This window comes from Acipenser ruthenus, chromosome 9 (assembly GCF_902713425.1).
Source record: "Acipenser ruthenus chromosome 9, fAciRut3.2 maternal haplotype, whole genome shotgun sequence".
NCBI classification, from domain to species: domain Eukaryota; kingdom Metazoa; phylum Chordata; class Actinopteri; order Acipenseriformes; family Acipenseridae; genus Acipenser; species Acipenser ruthenus.
Window position 1 is genome coordinate 13,310,218 of NC_081197.1, and position 15,682 is coordinate 13,325,899.

Below are 15,682 nucleotides of genomic sequence, written 5' to 3' on the forward strand. Positions count from 1 at the left end.
AATAGCTCATCCAAATCAGCTGTTGAAGGAAGACATTGTACATGGGAAAATACATTGTGTGTGGAATAACTAGCATGTTTCATTACAATAGTTAATGCAGATGAGCCAACACATGGAATACAAAAACATTTATTCCATCCCTCCCTCAGATATTACAATACAGCAAACAGACAGGAAATATATATTTTCATTTATTACAGACGAGGGAATTTCACAATACATTGAAGTTTAAAAAATGACCTTGTGCCCATACCTTGTTTTAACTAGAGTGCAACCTACAGATATGTGCATTTATGCTCTTATACCAGTGGTTTCCAACCCTGGTCCTGTGGACCCCTGCGTCTTCTGATTTTCACTCCAACTGAACTCTCATTTACTTAACTAGCCCCTTAATTGAACTAATAATTAGCTTAATTAGACCTTTTGAATTGTTTTCAGCTCTTAAAACAGTTGCAGCTTTCAAGTTAGCTAACATTTTATAAGTAACTAGAACTATAAAATAAACGAACAAACAAACCGTAGGTACTGTACCCTTGTACCCACACCGCTTTATAACAACACTAGTCTAGAACCAGTTAGGAGACCTTGTTATTTGCGTTAACCTGTATTACATAAAAATGCAGATGTAATTTGTAGTCCGCTTTCTAGGTAACTACAAGTTTGTATCAGGATCAGATGGTAACTGACCTTAAAACAGTAAGGATATAGTTTTGTTGTTAATCACAATGTATACCATCCAATTCAGATTCTTGGAAAAAGAGAAAAAAAAAAGTTTAAGAAATGTACAAATCGGATGATTTAACACTAATATTGGACCACCTTTTCTAAAGTACCTTTAGGTAGTCCAAGATTAGTAATAATCTGTGAAGATAGAGATATATACACTGCTGTGCAAAAATCTTAGACATGCTGCATTTTTCTACTCTGATGCATGCATTATAAAGAAGGAAACACATTGACTGAAATAGCTTGCAGGACTCAATTTTCAAGGTGTGGTATCCGAAGCATAATCAACAAGTACAGCGAAACATCATCTGTAATTGACAAACCCAGGACTGGTAAGACTCAAAAAGCTGTCTAACAAGGATGAGCAATACTTGAAGTCGTTGTCCACCCATGAACAGTACGAAGGTCACTCTTGAAATCAGGACTTAAAGGATGTGTTGCAGTAAGAATACCTCCGTTAAGAAAGGGAAACAAGACTAAAGATATGCACAATAACACAGAAATTGAACTATGGAACAATGGTCAAAGGTTGATGGATGGACAACGACACATGTGCCTTCTGCCAGTTCTGTTGTCAATTCAACGCTTGTCTTCTTTATATTCCTTAAGGTATTATCTTCAAGTATTGCTCATCCTTGTCAGACAGCTTTTTGGGTCTTCCAGTCCTGGGTTTCTCAATTACAGATGATGTTTCTCTGTACTTGTTGATTATGCTTCGGATACTACACCTTGAAAATCAAATGATACAAGCTATTTCAGTCAATGTGTTTCCTTCTTTATGCAAGTCAAGGTTGCTATAATAGTAGAAAACACTAGTGGAGGCTTTAACTAAATTGTTCATGCTCATAATGCATCAGAGTAGAAAAATGCTACATGTCTAAAGACTTTTGCATAGCAGTCTAATACCTGCAATCAAACCAACTCATTATTTATTACCTCGAAACATTTAGGTAACTTTAGAGAAGTACAAGTAACGTTGTGAAAAAGATCAAAGTGTGTGTACGTATGTATGTATATATAAAAAAAATGTACAAAAGAAATACAAACGAGTTCAGTGTTCTTATCAGTCACCCCAAAATATGCTCAAATTTTGAAATTACTGTTTAATTATTTAACTGTGACAATACTGTAACAGACAAGTGCTTTATGTGGACAGCCATATGCCTACCCCTTCAAGTAAAATTGTACAGTAAGCAAGCAAGCATACATACATACATCTTAAGCAAAGACCGCAGGAGGCAATCATCTTTGCAAAATGTATTTACTGTGTTTGTGATTAACACTGCAAACCAATAGATCCATCTTAAATCAAGCAAGAGCTGCATTTACTCTTGCAAAACAAAAACCTGTCCCTGTCACCAAATCACCTTACTGGGTATACAATAGTCACAATTCTGTTGATGGTGGATATAGAGCATGTGCAGCAAGTATTGTAGGATTGTACCCCTCTCCCACATCCAAGGTTTAGGTCACTGAAAATGATTTACATCCGAGCAGTCTGGTAAGGACAAGCCAACGGGGAGATTTAAGAACCGCACATCAGGCAGTCGTCTCGGTTCTCCAGAGAGCACACCATGGCTGCCTTGTTCATCTCCATGGTATCAATCGTCACAGACTCGCTCTCCTTTAGCTTCTCCTTGTTTAACGTGAACTGGATTGGGTTAGCAGCTGGCTTTGTCCTCAGGTAGTACATGCCAGTCTTTAACCCCTAAGGAAGAAAGAGAAAAGATACGAGTGACATGAGCCTCTTTCTGCTGCTGTTCCTGACCAAGTGTGTAGGTATTCCACTCACAACATGGTTGCTTATGACCATAAATACAAGAAAACACTACTTAAGGTAGAGCTACGGAAAGGCTTTAAAATAATTAAATTGATGATATCTTCTCACCAAATCATTATTTAAAATGTCTAAAGTAAAATTACCAATAATTCATTAAGACTGGGTCATTTTATATGCATTCTGGAACAAAATAAATAATAATAATTAAAAAAAAATCAAAAAAGGTCCAAATTTAGTCTTGTATGGCATACAAAGAAATATGGTGACCTTTCCATTTTCTAGCTTTAAAACATTTCTATACATCTGTTCTTTGAAACAAAAATAGCATATTCTCTGGAAAAAAAAGATACAACAAATTATATGCAGTAAAAAAAGCACTCTGGAGTAAGGGTCAGTCAGCACAGAGAGTTCCTACAAGAAATCAGTTTAAGAATTCAAAAATGTTCCGTCAGTGTGCCTTATAGTTACTCTGTTTTAGAAGCAATGTTAGCCCATGTTGTATCACTTTATACTTGCATGCAGCACATCTCATGTTGACATCGTAGCAGGATTTCTGAGCACTGCCTGCTTTAAGGGGTGTCCCCGTCCCCGTCCCCCCCACCCCCACCCCCACCCCCACCCCCACCTCCACCTCCAGTGTCTTTTTGCATCTACGGTATATAAAATCGCTCATTGTGATCCCTTCAACTTCCTTTGCTGGAACATGGAACCTTTCACTCTGGGGGCCATCAGAAGTACGAGATACAAAACATGACGCAAAATGGTAATGATTTGTCACATACATGACCTTTCCTTAGCCGCACCTTAAGTTGGCTTTATTGGTTGCGATGGTATTAAGAACTGCACTTGTTTATCTTTATAGAATGCATGTGGGTGTTCTGAGGCATACAATAGCTTCGCCAACCTTTGAATTCAGAGCTCCCCACAGCAACGACAAGGTTTATTCCACAAAACAAAAATAAGCTACATAATTAAATCTATTAAGTAAATTGTTAAATCATGCATGGCATAAACAGAAGACAATGGTCCTCTGCAGGAAACTCAAACTGCATGCAAGTAAAAAGCAAAAGCAAAGAACAGATTATTACTCGTTTAGGTTATTAGGTTCAATTTGTTAGCCAAGACCTAAACCCTGCCCAAACGTGGCCAAAGAAATGTGATGGAAGTTGTTTTTCTGAGACCTATTTAGGAGGTCTGCAGTGTTGAGCGTTAAAACTCAGAACCCAAATTAGTGTTTCAAAAAGCCATGGAGATGAATGCAACTGGAATACAATTTTAGCTTAGTTTCCGAATTTGCACATTTCAAGCCTGATTTATGTTGCCTTACCTGTTTCCAGCCATAGAAGTGCATGCTGGTGAGCTTGCCATAGTTTGGCTCTGCAATGTGGATGTTCAGCGACTGGCTCTGATCAATATATGCCCCCCTGTCAGCCGCCATCTTGAGGATGGTTTTCTGAGAGATCTCCCACACGGTCTTGTAGAGCTCCTTGATGTCATTTGGGATTTCAGAGACGGCCTACATTGGAGAAATGGTACACTGCCTTTGAAAATCTCCTCCTTGGTAACCACCATGTCCTAGCTGCCTGTGTTTCTTGCATGCATGGCACTTCACTGCAAATCTACACATGCATATAATCCTTTTCTGTTGGCTCTCAAGTCACCAGTAGTATATATTTAATTGATCACAATACACTTCTTTGACATCATCTTTATTGCTACAGACTGACATTGAAGTTTGCTTACATGGACTTGACAAAGTAAATTTACATAGACCCAAATTTGCTTTGAATTTATGCCATGTAACAAACAAAATTAAGTTAATTGGATTATGCAATTCAATAAAATAAAAATCAACACATTCTGTCCACTGGGCACCAACCTGAATGGATCCGTTCTGAGAAATGATTTGATTCTTCATCTCTTCATTCCAAAGCCCTTGTTCTGTCAGGTCCTTCAGTAAGTGTGGATTTACAATCTGAATACAGGAGAGAGAGAAACTTTTCTGATGCATCCCGTTCAAATATTTGCAGTGCTCACCAAAAGCACTTTTGTAGTTGATCCTAGCCTCCAAAATAGTTATATATATTACAATTGGCTATGAGCTATGGACACCAAGCCCCCTTCAATAAATAATAAAAAAAAATAACCAAAACACCTATGCACGTAATGAAACCACCCAGAATAGCTGTAATTGATCAAAACTGTTATAGAACAAGTGTTATGCCTTGTTCACATTAGATTTTTTATACCGGTATTGTTACGGAACCATGCTGCATTACATAACAACGGAACCATTGCTAACAGATGTGACAGCGGTTATCATGGAAACTAGTTCAGAACCCGAACACTGTTGATTTAAAACATACATGAATGTGGACAAGTATATCGCAACTGTATCGGCATTAAAAAGAGTTGGGACAGAAAGTGGTTTTGTACCGGTATATTCTATACCGAAACAAACTGTATTAGTATCGTACCGATACAAGTGTAAGCAGGGCTTTAATTGGCATCACTACAACAAATAGACTTTTGGAAAGAATAACTGAATTTGATAGTGCTTTGGAAGAACAAAATAGCAGGTCTGTAGAGGGGTGGTATTACAGTACCTGGAACTCCCCAGAGAGGACTCTGCGGGTGTAGATGTTGCTGGTGTAGGGCTCGATAGACTCATTGTTACCCAGGATCTGGGCTGTGGAGGCTGTGGGCATGGGAGCCAGCAGCAGACTGTTGCGTACACCATGTCTGCAAAAGAAGCTTAGGTTAGAGGAACTTTCAAGAAATCCAGCAGAATTTTCCATTTCCTTCTCCCTCAAGAGCCAACAATAAAACAGATCTCAGGTTAATTTAGAAATACTTGGTTTTTTCTTCGTGTCTCTCATTAAGAGGCAGCAACCTATTCACCGCCTGATTCTCCTTTTCACCCCATGATGCTGTGAAATACCAGTCTTATATGAATATAAAAAAAGGTTTCAATTGTGTACACGCTCAAGTATAGTTTACAAAAACATCTGGCCACTCACTATTGTTTAACTCAAGCCAAGATTTATCACAAGATGCTTTCAGTTCTGTATTCATTCTCATTTGTTTAGTACATTCTGTATTGCTTAATTTAAATTGGGTGCACTGTCAGTAATGCAGACAATTACCTGATTGCATGAAATGGCCCCTAGATTGTGTTTCTTTGTGAATTTGGCAAAAATGAACAAGTGTCTAAGTGTAAACAAGTTTAGTTTGCTGCTGATGGTGTACAGCCCTGTATTTCCATCCATAGATTTTAAAAGTGATACACTTCCAGATATGGGCAACATGCAGTAAAAACAATGTACAGTTGCTTACTTTGCAATCTTCTCCTTCAGTGCTTTCCAGTCATAGAGGTCAGTAGGGGTTTTCTCCCACATGTCATACTGTAGAATCTAAGGCAAGCATACATACACACTTAAAAAACACAGGGCTCTCCATAGAACAGAATAGCTAATTTTTCAGCTTCCATGGATAATCCCATTTTAGAAAAGCAAGGACTCACATTTGAAAAAATGGATTTCACAGGAACTACTCAAATTGGTCAGAGCACTACTGATACAAAATATATAAATGTAATTTTTATATACAGAATCTTGCTCTTCTACAGCAAGTCCCTAAAACAAAGATTCTCTCTCCTATATAACCTGTTGCAAGGCAAACTTACCCCTTTGCTGACTGGGGAGCCCTCATAGGTGTCATAGGGCCCAAGCTCTTTGGCTAGGTCACAGCTCGCCTCCAGCGCGGCGTAGTAAATGGTCTCAAAGATCTGAATGTTGAGGAGCTGAGCCTCCGCACTCTCGAAGGGGAAGCGCATCAAAATGAAGGCGTCAGCCAGACCCTGAACTCCAATCCCAATAGGCCGATGACGCTTGTTTGAGTATTCAGCCTGGGAAACAGTAACATTTAAAAAATTGTGAACACACCAAATACAGTTCACTTAACCTTTAGTATTTTCAGCAATGCAACGGACAGTCTCGTCCTACTTGTGTACATATGAGCTGTTAACATTCAGTGAGTTTACATGAGCAGAAGAATTCCGATATTTTTCGGAAAACTAATTCTGATATCAAAAGTCAGGTAAACACAGTTTTCGGAAAAACGTATTGGAATATTACAAAAGTCAGTTTTCGGAAAACTGCACCTAGAAATTTCCGATTAAATTCTGAAAACTAACTCTGATAGCATACTGCAAATGTGCAAACTTTGACCTTCATTCCTGCACATGGTTTTAGAAAACAGAAAATAATAATAATAATCTGTAGTCAGCCTGCATGCATCCATTTGTCTAGTAAGGGATAAAGTAATACATTTGTCCGTATGTATATTAATAGCCCATACTGAAGCAGCAAATGTTTTCCAGCTTTAAAATGACGTGATCATTTAAAATGTCGTCTACAGAATAAAACTGGTAATATAGAACAGGATAAGCTGTTGGAAAGGCTGATTGCACATTTTGGGGAATCTGAATAGTTATAGGATAGTGATCTTTGAATTTAAGACCCGACACTTTGATAAAGCACTTGAGTTACTGGATTAGTCTCCGTTCTATTGCAGAAATGTCTGGTGTGGTCAAATCGTACATAGGCTACTACAGTACTTTGCATGCGAAAATATCCTGCATTTTCCGAAAAAACTTCAATCCATGTATACAGTTGAAGTCTAATTAGATTTTCTACCCTTAGTCATGTAAACACAGAAAAGTGACGTTTTAAGAAAATCAGTTTTCTGATTCAGGTTTCCAAAAACATTAATTTCTGGAAAACGCGTTGTCATGTAAACGTACCGATTAAGAGTACAAATGCTATATCAATTATTGGGAAATTAAGTCATGAAGTTATAAAGCAAACAAATCAGCTCCCTCCAATGTGCAGGGTCTGTACAAGCCATTTCATTGAGAGATCAAACTGAATTTCATTTAGTCCCATATCCCCTCTGTATACTTCAGCTGAAGAACCTTGCTATTTTAGTAGGAATTTACTACTTTAAGGAAAAACAAAACAAACAAAAACAAACATTTCAGCTTCATGAAACTGCTTTAAAATAACTATAAAATGTTCACTAAAGCAAAAGCTCACTACTTCTATGGGCGAGTAACAAAAACCTACATACCTCAGGGATAGGGTAGAAGTTGATTTCGATAATTTTGTTCAAGTTCCTCACAATGACCTTTGTGACAGAGGCCAGTTTTTTGAAGTCGAAAGTGCGTTCAGGCGTGACGTACATGTTGAGAGCTATGGAGGCCAGGTTACACACAGCCACCTGCAAGAACCGATGAGAGAGAGAGAGAGAGAGAGAGGAGATCAGATACAACCTTTGTTCCTAAAGGTTAACCAGAATCATCCAGTAACATTAAATCTTTGCGTCCATAACCTTGCAGGATCCTTGGTAAGGAGTTGTTAAACTCTACCCCCAGCCCCACCCCGACCACCAGCCCCACCCCCAACACCAGCCCCAGACCCCCACCCAGACCACCAGCCCTCCAGCCCCACCCCTTTCCCTAGATTGGTCCCATCAAGTAAGCTTCCACTGCAAGATCACATTGGTCTCCGGTGGGGCTGGACTACTTTTATTCCATTTACCATCATCCTACTCACCTCATCCTGGCTGGTGTATTCTACAATCTCAGTGCACAGGTTGCTGCACTTGATGGTTCCCAGATTCTGCTGGTTGCTCTTTCTGTTGCAGGCGTCTTTATAAAGCATGTAGGGCGTGCCGGTCTCCGTTTGCGACTCAATGATTGCATACCACACCTGCTGAGCCTTCACCTTCTTGCGGATACGACCCTCCTTTTCATACCTACATAGTGAACACAAGAAACATAAGAATGCAACTACAGCTCAGATATTACATTATATGACGAGTAATGCTTTTCTTGTTCAAGGAATTTATGAAACCTGAAAACAGAACAGATGACATTACCTGGTGTAGAGTTTCTCAAACTCCTCTCCCCAGCACTCATCCAGTCCTGGGCAATCACTGGGACACATCAGGGACCAGTCCTGTAAATGTGGGACAGGGTTTAGAGTTAACATTACAGAAAGGGTCAACCGTATACCATTTAGGTAAAAAACAAACATTTGAAAAATAATCACACAGGTCACAAGGCCTCTTTACAGACACTGCACAAATATGAAAAAGATATTCCCTAAACATATCTACCAGACAATCACATAATATGGCAACATGCACTTTAAAAACTGCTATAACAGTGAAATCTATCTTAATGGAATAACTGGTTAATTAAATCAACTGCATATTGTCACCTATCACTGTCTTGACCTTTTTGCTCCCTCCTATCCCCAGACTTATTTCTCCCTACACCCCCCTCCGCAACCGGAAGATTAGCTGTACCCCCCCTCCGCTTCCAGAGTCCGCTCCTTCTCCTCCCTTGCCCCTCAGTGGTGGAACGACCTACCCATGGATATCAGGACTGCCCTATTGTACTTGCATCAGCTTGTACTCACAATGAACTGCTACATACCTTGCCATATTCTAGTACTGCTCTTAATTACAACTACTCACTGTATCTTGTACCTTAATTAAACTCTTAGATATCCATATTCATGTTTTTGGTAACTGCTCTTATTTGAAATTGTTCTTATCCATTTATTGTATTTACAATGTGCTCTTAAATGGACTTTACTCGTATAAGCAAATACTTTTACTATAAGTTAAGTGCTCTTAGTCAAACTCGCACTTGAATGTAATTTACTGTATTCTTTACTTTCCTCATTTTAATTTGATCTTATTTTCTACTGATTTTATTGTGCTTTATAACTGCTCTTAACTGTACTGTGATATTTTGTAAGGTAATACTTTGTATTGGTGATATTTTGTAATAATCGTAAGTCGCCCTGGATAAGGCGTCTGCTAAGAAATAAATAGTAATAATTGTAATCAAAAATTGCATTCCCTCTTCTATTCAACCAAAACATACTGGCATTAAGTTTTTTTTTGTTTTTGTTTTTTTTTTTTTTTTTTTACTGTAATGTTCTGGATCTGCTGACCTTGGGCAGTGTGTGTTCATTTAACAATAGTTCAGGGACCTAGACTAATGATCAGCAACTAATTGATTTGAATATGAATAAAATCAACGATGTCCCACCTCATTGTCCTCGACTCTCTTCATGAAGAGATCAGGGATCCAGAGACCGTAGAAGAGGTCTCTGGCTCTCTGCTCATCTTTTCCTGTGTTCTTCTTCAGCTCCAAGAAATCAAAGATGTCAAAATGCCAGGGCTCCAGGTATATGGCAAATGCACCGGGTCTCTGTAACAAAAGGGCATATATTTCTATACACAGTCCAAAACAGTGATTAAACTAGTGTTGGGATGAACACGGGATTTTCATGTTCGGATATTCGCTCAATTTAAATATTTGTTTGTTTTCAAAAAGTAATAAAAGCCATTATTGCTCAGAACGCAGGCAGAGACCACATAGCAGCAGGGGCAGGGGGGCGTGGCCCCCTTGTTTTACAGCAAGATGTTATAGTAACTCGTCAAAGTAGAAAAATATCATAGGAGTAAAGAATATGTGGTGTAGACCTTACTTTCCCCAGTGAATTAACTACAAAACAAAGGATGCCAAAATAGCAGTTCAAGTTAAACGCTGTTTTGTTTATTCCTGAAAAATAGTACAAAGTTGACACTGCATTTCAGAGGTAATGTTTACGCAGAATTCTGTGTTATATACGCAGGGCATTTTAATAAAACAGCAGTGTGTTTCTAAAACAGATGTAAAAGACCACAGATCCCCTTATCATCCCAATCCAATAATTTTGTTTATATCACAAAATAGTTTTATGCAAGGCAGTGTGTAAAAATAGTTCCACTGCTCCCTGAATCCTCAAAAAAAAAAAAAAAAAAAAAAATCTGAGGTCTGAGTATCCCACGTAGCACTGCGCACGTCCCTGGTATTAGAGTGACTCAATAATTTGTATCAGAGCATCTTACCTGTTGACACCGTCAGCCAAGAATTTGAACAAGTAAAACCATGACATCTTTCCTGCTTTCGCAAAACTTGCAGCAATTGCGATACGTGTATCTTGTGTACCAGCAGAACAATGTGCTGACCAGCAAACACTCATTTACGTTGGATCATCTAAAACATGACAATTTCAAATGGAAGCTCCTGAGAATTAAGACTTTGATTTGGAAAAGGCAAGAGTCATTTTTTGACTTGGGTGCTAAAAGGTTCTGATGTTGACAGCTACCCGGAGAGACACTGGTACATGTTCTACAACACTGATTTTTACACTGTGAACGGGATTTTCAAAAGAAAACGTTTCATGGTAAGCTTGTCTTTTTGACTATTTCTACTACCATCATTTATATTGTGTTTTGCATGTTAACTTTGTTCATCTGAAATAGTTACACTGTAAAATAATATAACTATGTTGATGCAATATGTAAAAACACAGATGTTATGGTTGAAAACGCAGATTGAGATGGCATGCATTTTACAAATGCACATTTAAAGGCTAGTGTGACCTCTGCCGCATTTGATTTATTTTACTACTTTTTATTTTTTTAAATTCCCTGCCATTGCTGTTTCTTCACAATAAACAGTGGACATAGACACGTTTTCATAAAGTAATAACAGGTTTACTTGTGCCTTTTTGTAGCTGAACAAAACCAAACGAAAACGAAAATTTAACTTTAAACACTTCAAATAAAGCAAAATGTGGAAATGGTGTTGTAAAATGAAGAGGAAAAAGACGCACCATTTTGGTTCCAGTTTTACATTTAAAAAGACATAACAAAAAATATATAATATACAATCTATATAATGATCACTACACAACATTTCCAGCAAGTTGGGCACTGTTTTAAGCGAGGCATTTGAGAATGACATGCTTCCCTTTTTTCTGTCATGAGATTCTCATGCGCGCTAAAGCTGCACAACGCTATTTTGACCCAGATAGCTTTCCATAGAAATCACTATGGTTGCACACACATAATCTGGTTTGTTTACTTTTTGCCGTCTATAACTTTTAAATAGAGGCTCAAGAGCTGCTGTGTTGATCCTCTGTTTATATATTTTTGTTTATTATACAGTATAAAACAAATATATATTAATCAATCTTGCATATCACACAGACCTCTCATTTGCCATGTTTGAAACTGTACCGCAAACTTGGCGAGGCGGTAAATAAGTGCAAGGTAATTTAGTAATTTCTAGCAAATACGAATCTGAATTTTGTATCCAAAATATTTTTGTATCAAAAGATATTTGTTCAAATATTTGAATATTTGTTCCAGCACTAGTTTAAACCAACATATACCGCTTTTTCAGCAACCTCTATATAGCCCACCATTACCATCTACAGTAAGACAGCTCAATTATGAAAAACAGGCAGGCAGTAAAAATCCCTCTCATGTGCCCACTCCAACGTATTGGCAAACAGAACTGGTGTGTTTAAATCCAGATAACCACACAGCATTTAACCAGGGTTTTAATTTACAATTCAGTAATCCTGAATATGGTTACCTTGTTGCCTCCCTGATCCACGTAACGAGCAGTATTGTTATAAACCCTCAGCATGGGAACCAGACCGTTAGAGTTTCCATTTGTCTGCAATGAAAATAAAAAATGTTGGTCAAAGATCTTCTGTATTAAGATACATGGGCCTGTGTTTTCCACAACAGACAACTTTTATGCAAATTGCCCACTCCATAAAAAATATGATGTGGGCATAGGAAAACCAGAAAAACAGAACACTTACAGCACAAACCTTCAACTACCTAATGTTATGGTTGTGAAGCCAGTCATAACTGTATAAAACAGTTGTACACTCGATGAGGATTAAAAGAGACTGAGGCAAAAGGAACTTACTTTTCGGTGGCTCCCCCCTCTCCCCACCACAAAGAAATACCCAATAGACCGTTTACAATTGCACTACCTATCAATTAATTTCCTGCAGTCCTCACCCCAGCAATGTAGCTTCCAGTGGCTCGGATGCAGCCGACAGCCACCCCTATACCCCCGGCAGATTTGGAGATCAAGGCACATTGCTTCAGCGTGTCATAGATCCCTTCAATGCTGTCATCCTTCATACTCAACAGAAAACAGCTAGGAGAAGGGCAAGGAAGTCAACAACCAGACATGTCACTGCAGACACAGTATTCAGCTCCAGTATAGAAATCAGATAAAACTACATGGCTGACCATCACCTCAAGTGTTCACAGATCTAGGCTTTCAGTTTGTTAAGGTATTTCATTAAGAAGTTAAGGTACTCAAGTTCCAAGCATCTCTTTGGGCTGATCTGAATGACTCTTCAGGGGGTCTTAAAGGTGCAATGCCCCATACAGGCTATAGTTTTTATATCCTAGAAATTTGACAAGACCTACAAATAATCAGCCCGGTCTAAAACACATTCATAATAAAATTACCTTTTATTACTGCTTGGATGCTTTAGCTTATTCCAAGTGCTGTTACTTTTGGTAACCATGATTCAGTCATCTTGTGGTAACCACAGTAAGTAGCAGTGCACATGGCTAGAGAACTGAAGTTATGTTTTTGCTTAAACTAAATGTGTACTAACAATTTGGAAACTGAATTGATTTATTCTACCCCCACAGTTCTCTGTACTGACTCCGCTTACTGAGTGTGAACATACCTGGAAAGCTGTGGTCTGTTAGTTCCGGCATTGAAGAGGGTGGGGGAGGCATGGGTGAACCACTTTTCAGAGAGGAGGTTGTAGGTTTCAATAGCAGCATCAATGTCATTCTTGTGGATCCCAACAGACACCCTCATCAACATGTGCTGGGGTCTCTCAGCCACTAAAGTGACAGTAAGTTAACCAATTTAAATCAAATTATCCTCGAATTAACTTTGTTAGTATGACGGATTCATCTTCAGTAGGTCCACTAAGAAAAGATGTTAGATCGAACTTATGTCATGAATATAACACTAACTACAACCACTGGGGCACCACAAAACAACAACAAAGTCACTTCAAAGACTAACAGATTAAAAAAAAAAAAAATACTACCTTTGCCATCAATCTTTAAGAGGTAGGAACGCTCCAGTGTCTGAAAGAGACAAATACAGATTTAACTAAACAATGATGGATTTCCTTACTGAAACAGTGGTTTTATTTGACTTTGTTCCATCTCAAAAGCACTGTAAAACCACATAGTTGTCCGATTTAGGGCAGCCTGCAACGCAACCAACATTTATAGTGTTCCGTGAATATCAGTCTTGCAACTCAGGAAAAAAAAATTTTCTTCTTACCTTAAACCCAAAGAAGTTGTAGGAGAAGTCTCTATCAAAAATGATGGCAGAGTTAAGGCGCTGCAAGAGGAAAAGTTTTACATACAATGTAAATGTGTGATAAAACGCCATCAAATCTACTGTAACGTCAAAGAAATGACAGACACTTACATCCTTGTTTGCCAGGACAATGTCATACGTCTCCTTGGCAATCATGGGAGAGTGGCGTTCATTCAAGGGGTTGACGTAGTTATACAGATCCTCCATCACCTCTGCATGTAGTCGAAGAAAAAAATACACATACATAAAAATCTGTTTGTGGCACACATTAATTACTTCAATTCTCAGGTTGTGGCACACTAACCGCTAAAAACCTTCTTGGTTTCCTTGTGAAGGTTGGAGACAGCAATCCTAGCTGCCAGGATGGCATAGTCTGGGTGCTTGGTTGTCAGAGTGGCTGAAGTCTCAGCTGCTAGAGTATCCAGCTCCACTGTGGTGACCCCATTGTACAACCCCTGGATTACCTTCATGGTGATCTGGGTCTAGGGAAGAGACAATATTTGGGTTGATATGGAATGGAAGACAAGTAATTGCAAGACCACCATGACCTATATGTATAAACCTTCTAGCCTGTATCCAGAACGCCAAGCAGTTTACAAAAAAATTGACTTTTGACCAAGTGGTTTGACCACAGAACAAATATACATTCCTTACTTACAGGATCAACAAAGTCTGCATTGAGTCCATAACAGAGCTTCTGGATGCGGGAAGTAATTTTATCAAACATGACTCGTTCCTGGCGTCCATCTAGAAATAATTAATACAAAAATAAAATTTAAAAAACTGACCTTAATAATCTTCTAGCCATGCAACGCAAGCGTTTGTTGATTTGCATCTATACATAACCGTCATGTTTAGCGTGGCCAAAAAATATCAAGCGACCTAGTTTATACAGTCAGTTAATTACACGAGGTCATGCAATGTAAATCATAATTGCTATTTGGTAAAATGACAATGCTTTCTCTGTCAAAACGTGTCACAGTTCTAAGATTGAAATGCGTAATTTATTCAACGGAAGTTTGTACATGCTCGGCTCAAATCCACCTTTCATTTTCAGTAACATTAGACAAAAAAATAATAATACCACAGAATTTTATTTTTAGAGGCGTTACTACAGAGTTGCTCCAAAAAACAAAATACACTAAATTCAGAAAATACTTGTGCAAGTTTTGTTCATATCCCGCCATTACACCCTTATTAAAACTTGTGCAACATATATTGGCGCCAAGACTTGAAACAAAGGGATGGGAATATTCACAACCGTAAAAAACACAATAATTTACACAAGTGAGAATTTACATAGAAATCACAATTATGTGTATCTGACATTTCAATGACAACAGATGTCACATAATTTAACAGAAATACGTTTGGTCTTTTTGACTTGTTTTCGGTCAGTACAATTTAAAAAAAAATACAAGCGAAATGGCCCCTAAAATTTAAACCTTAATGTAATTATTAATAAAATACAAACATTTGTTAATGACGCTAACAGTTAAATAATTAGTAAAGCAAAGTATCTTGTTATCAGTGCATTCTTTCAAGAAGTAACACACAAAAAAACAACCCACCTCTCTTAATCACGTGCATCTTGACAAGTTATTGTTTATATTAAAATTGAAATAAACTGTACGTTAAATATAATAAATACAACTTATTCACTTCTGTCTCCCTCACAAAGAACTATCACCTTCTCCCAGAAACACCAGAGTAACCCGCGCGCACCTTTGTGCGCCAGCAAGTATAGGACTGTCAACCAATGGGAAAGCGAGATGGGAGTAAAAAAAACACAAGGATGACGAAAAAGCCTCCAATCACAGTACTTCACGATGTGTGCAAAGAATCTCATTGGTGTGTGGTGGGCTCAGGAAATGGGTCATTAA

The 15,682-nt window shown here is 38.2% G+C and overlaps 1 protein-coding gene across 1 annotated transcript; it reads right to left on the reverse strand.

Annotated features, from left to right (window-relative positions):
- Positions 1–113: 113 nt before the first annotated feature.
- Positions 114–15,545, reverse strand: LOC117972644 (ribonucleoside-diphosphate reductase large subunit). Its single transcript, XM_034922419.2, has 19 exons — positions 15,371–15,545; positions 14,458–14,546; positions 14,104–14,281; positions 13,911–14,011; positions 13,761–13,820; positions 13,519–13,558; positions 13,144–13,306; positions 12,455–12,596; positions 12,015–12,098; positions 9,633–9,794; positions 8,447–8,526; positions 8,122–8,323; positions 7,637–7,786; positions 6,192–6,413; positions 5,843–5,919; positions 5,113–5,248; positions 4,386–4,481; positions 3,834–4,022; positions 114–2,434 (listed from the first exon to the last, which is right to left on the reverse strand). Exons 1-19 carry the CDS (start codon positions 15,387–15,389, stop codon positions 2,252–2,254), a joined length of 2,373 nt encoding a protein of 790 aa, XP_034778310.1. The 5' UTR covers positions 15,390–15,545; the 3' UTR covers positions 114–2,251.
- Positions 15,546–15,682: the final 137 nt, after the last annotated feature.

Bases quoted from the DNA above. Each gene is read 5' to 3' on its own strand.
- LOC117972644 (XM_034922419.2), bottom strand. The intron at 12,099-12,454 runs GTGAGGACTGCA...TTTTCATTGCAG, and splicing joins CTGGAAGCTACATTGCTGGG to ACAAATGGAAACTCTAACGG. The intron at 8,527-9,632 runs GTGGGACATCGT...CCACATTTACAG, and splicing joins AGAGAGTCGAGGACAATGAG to GACTGGTCCCTGATGTGTCC.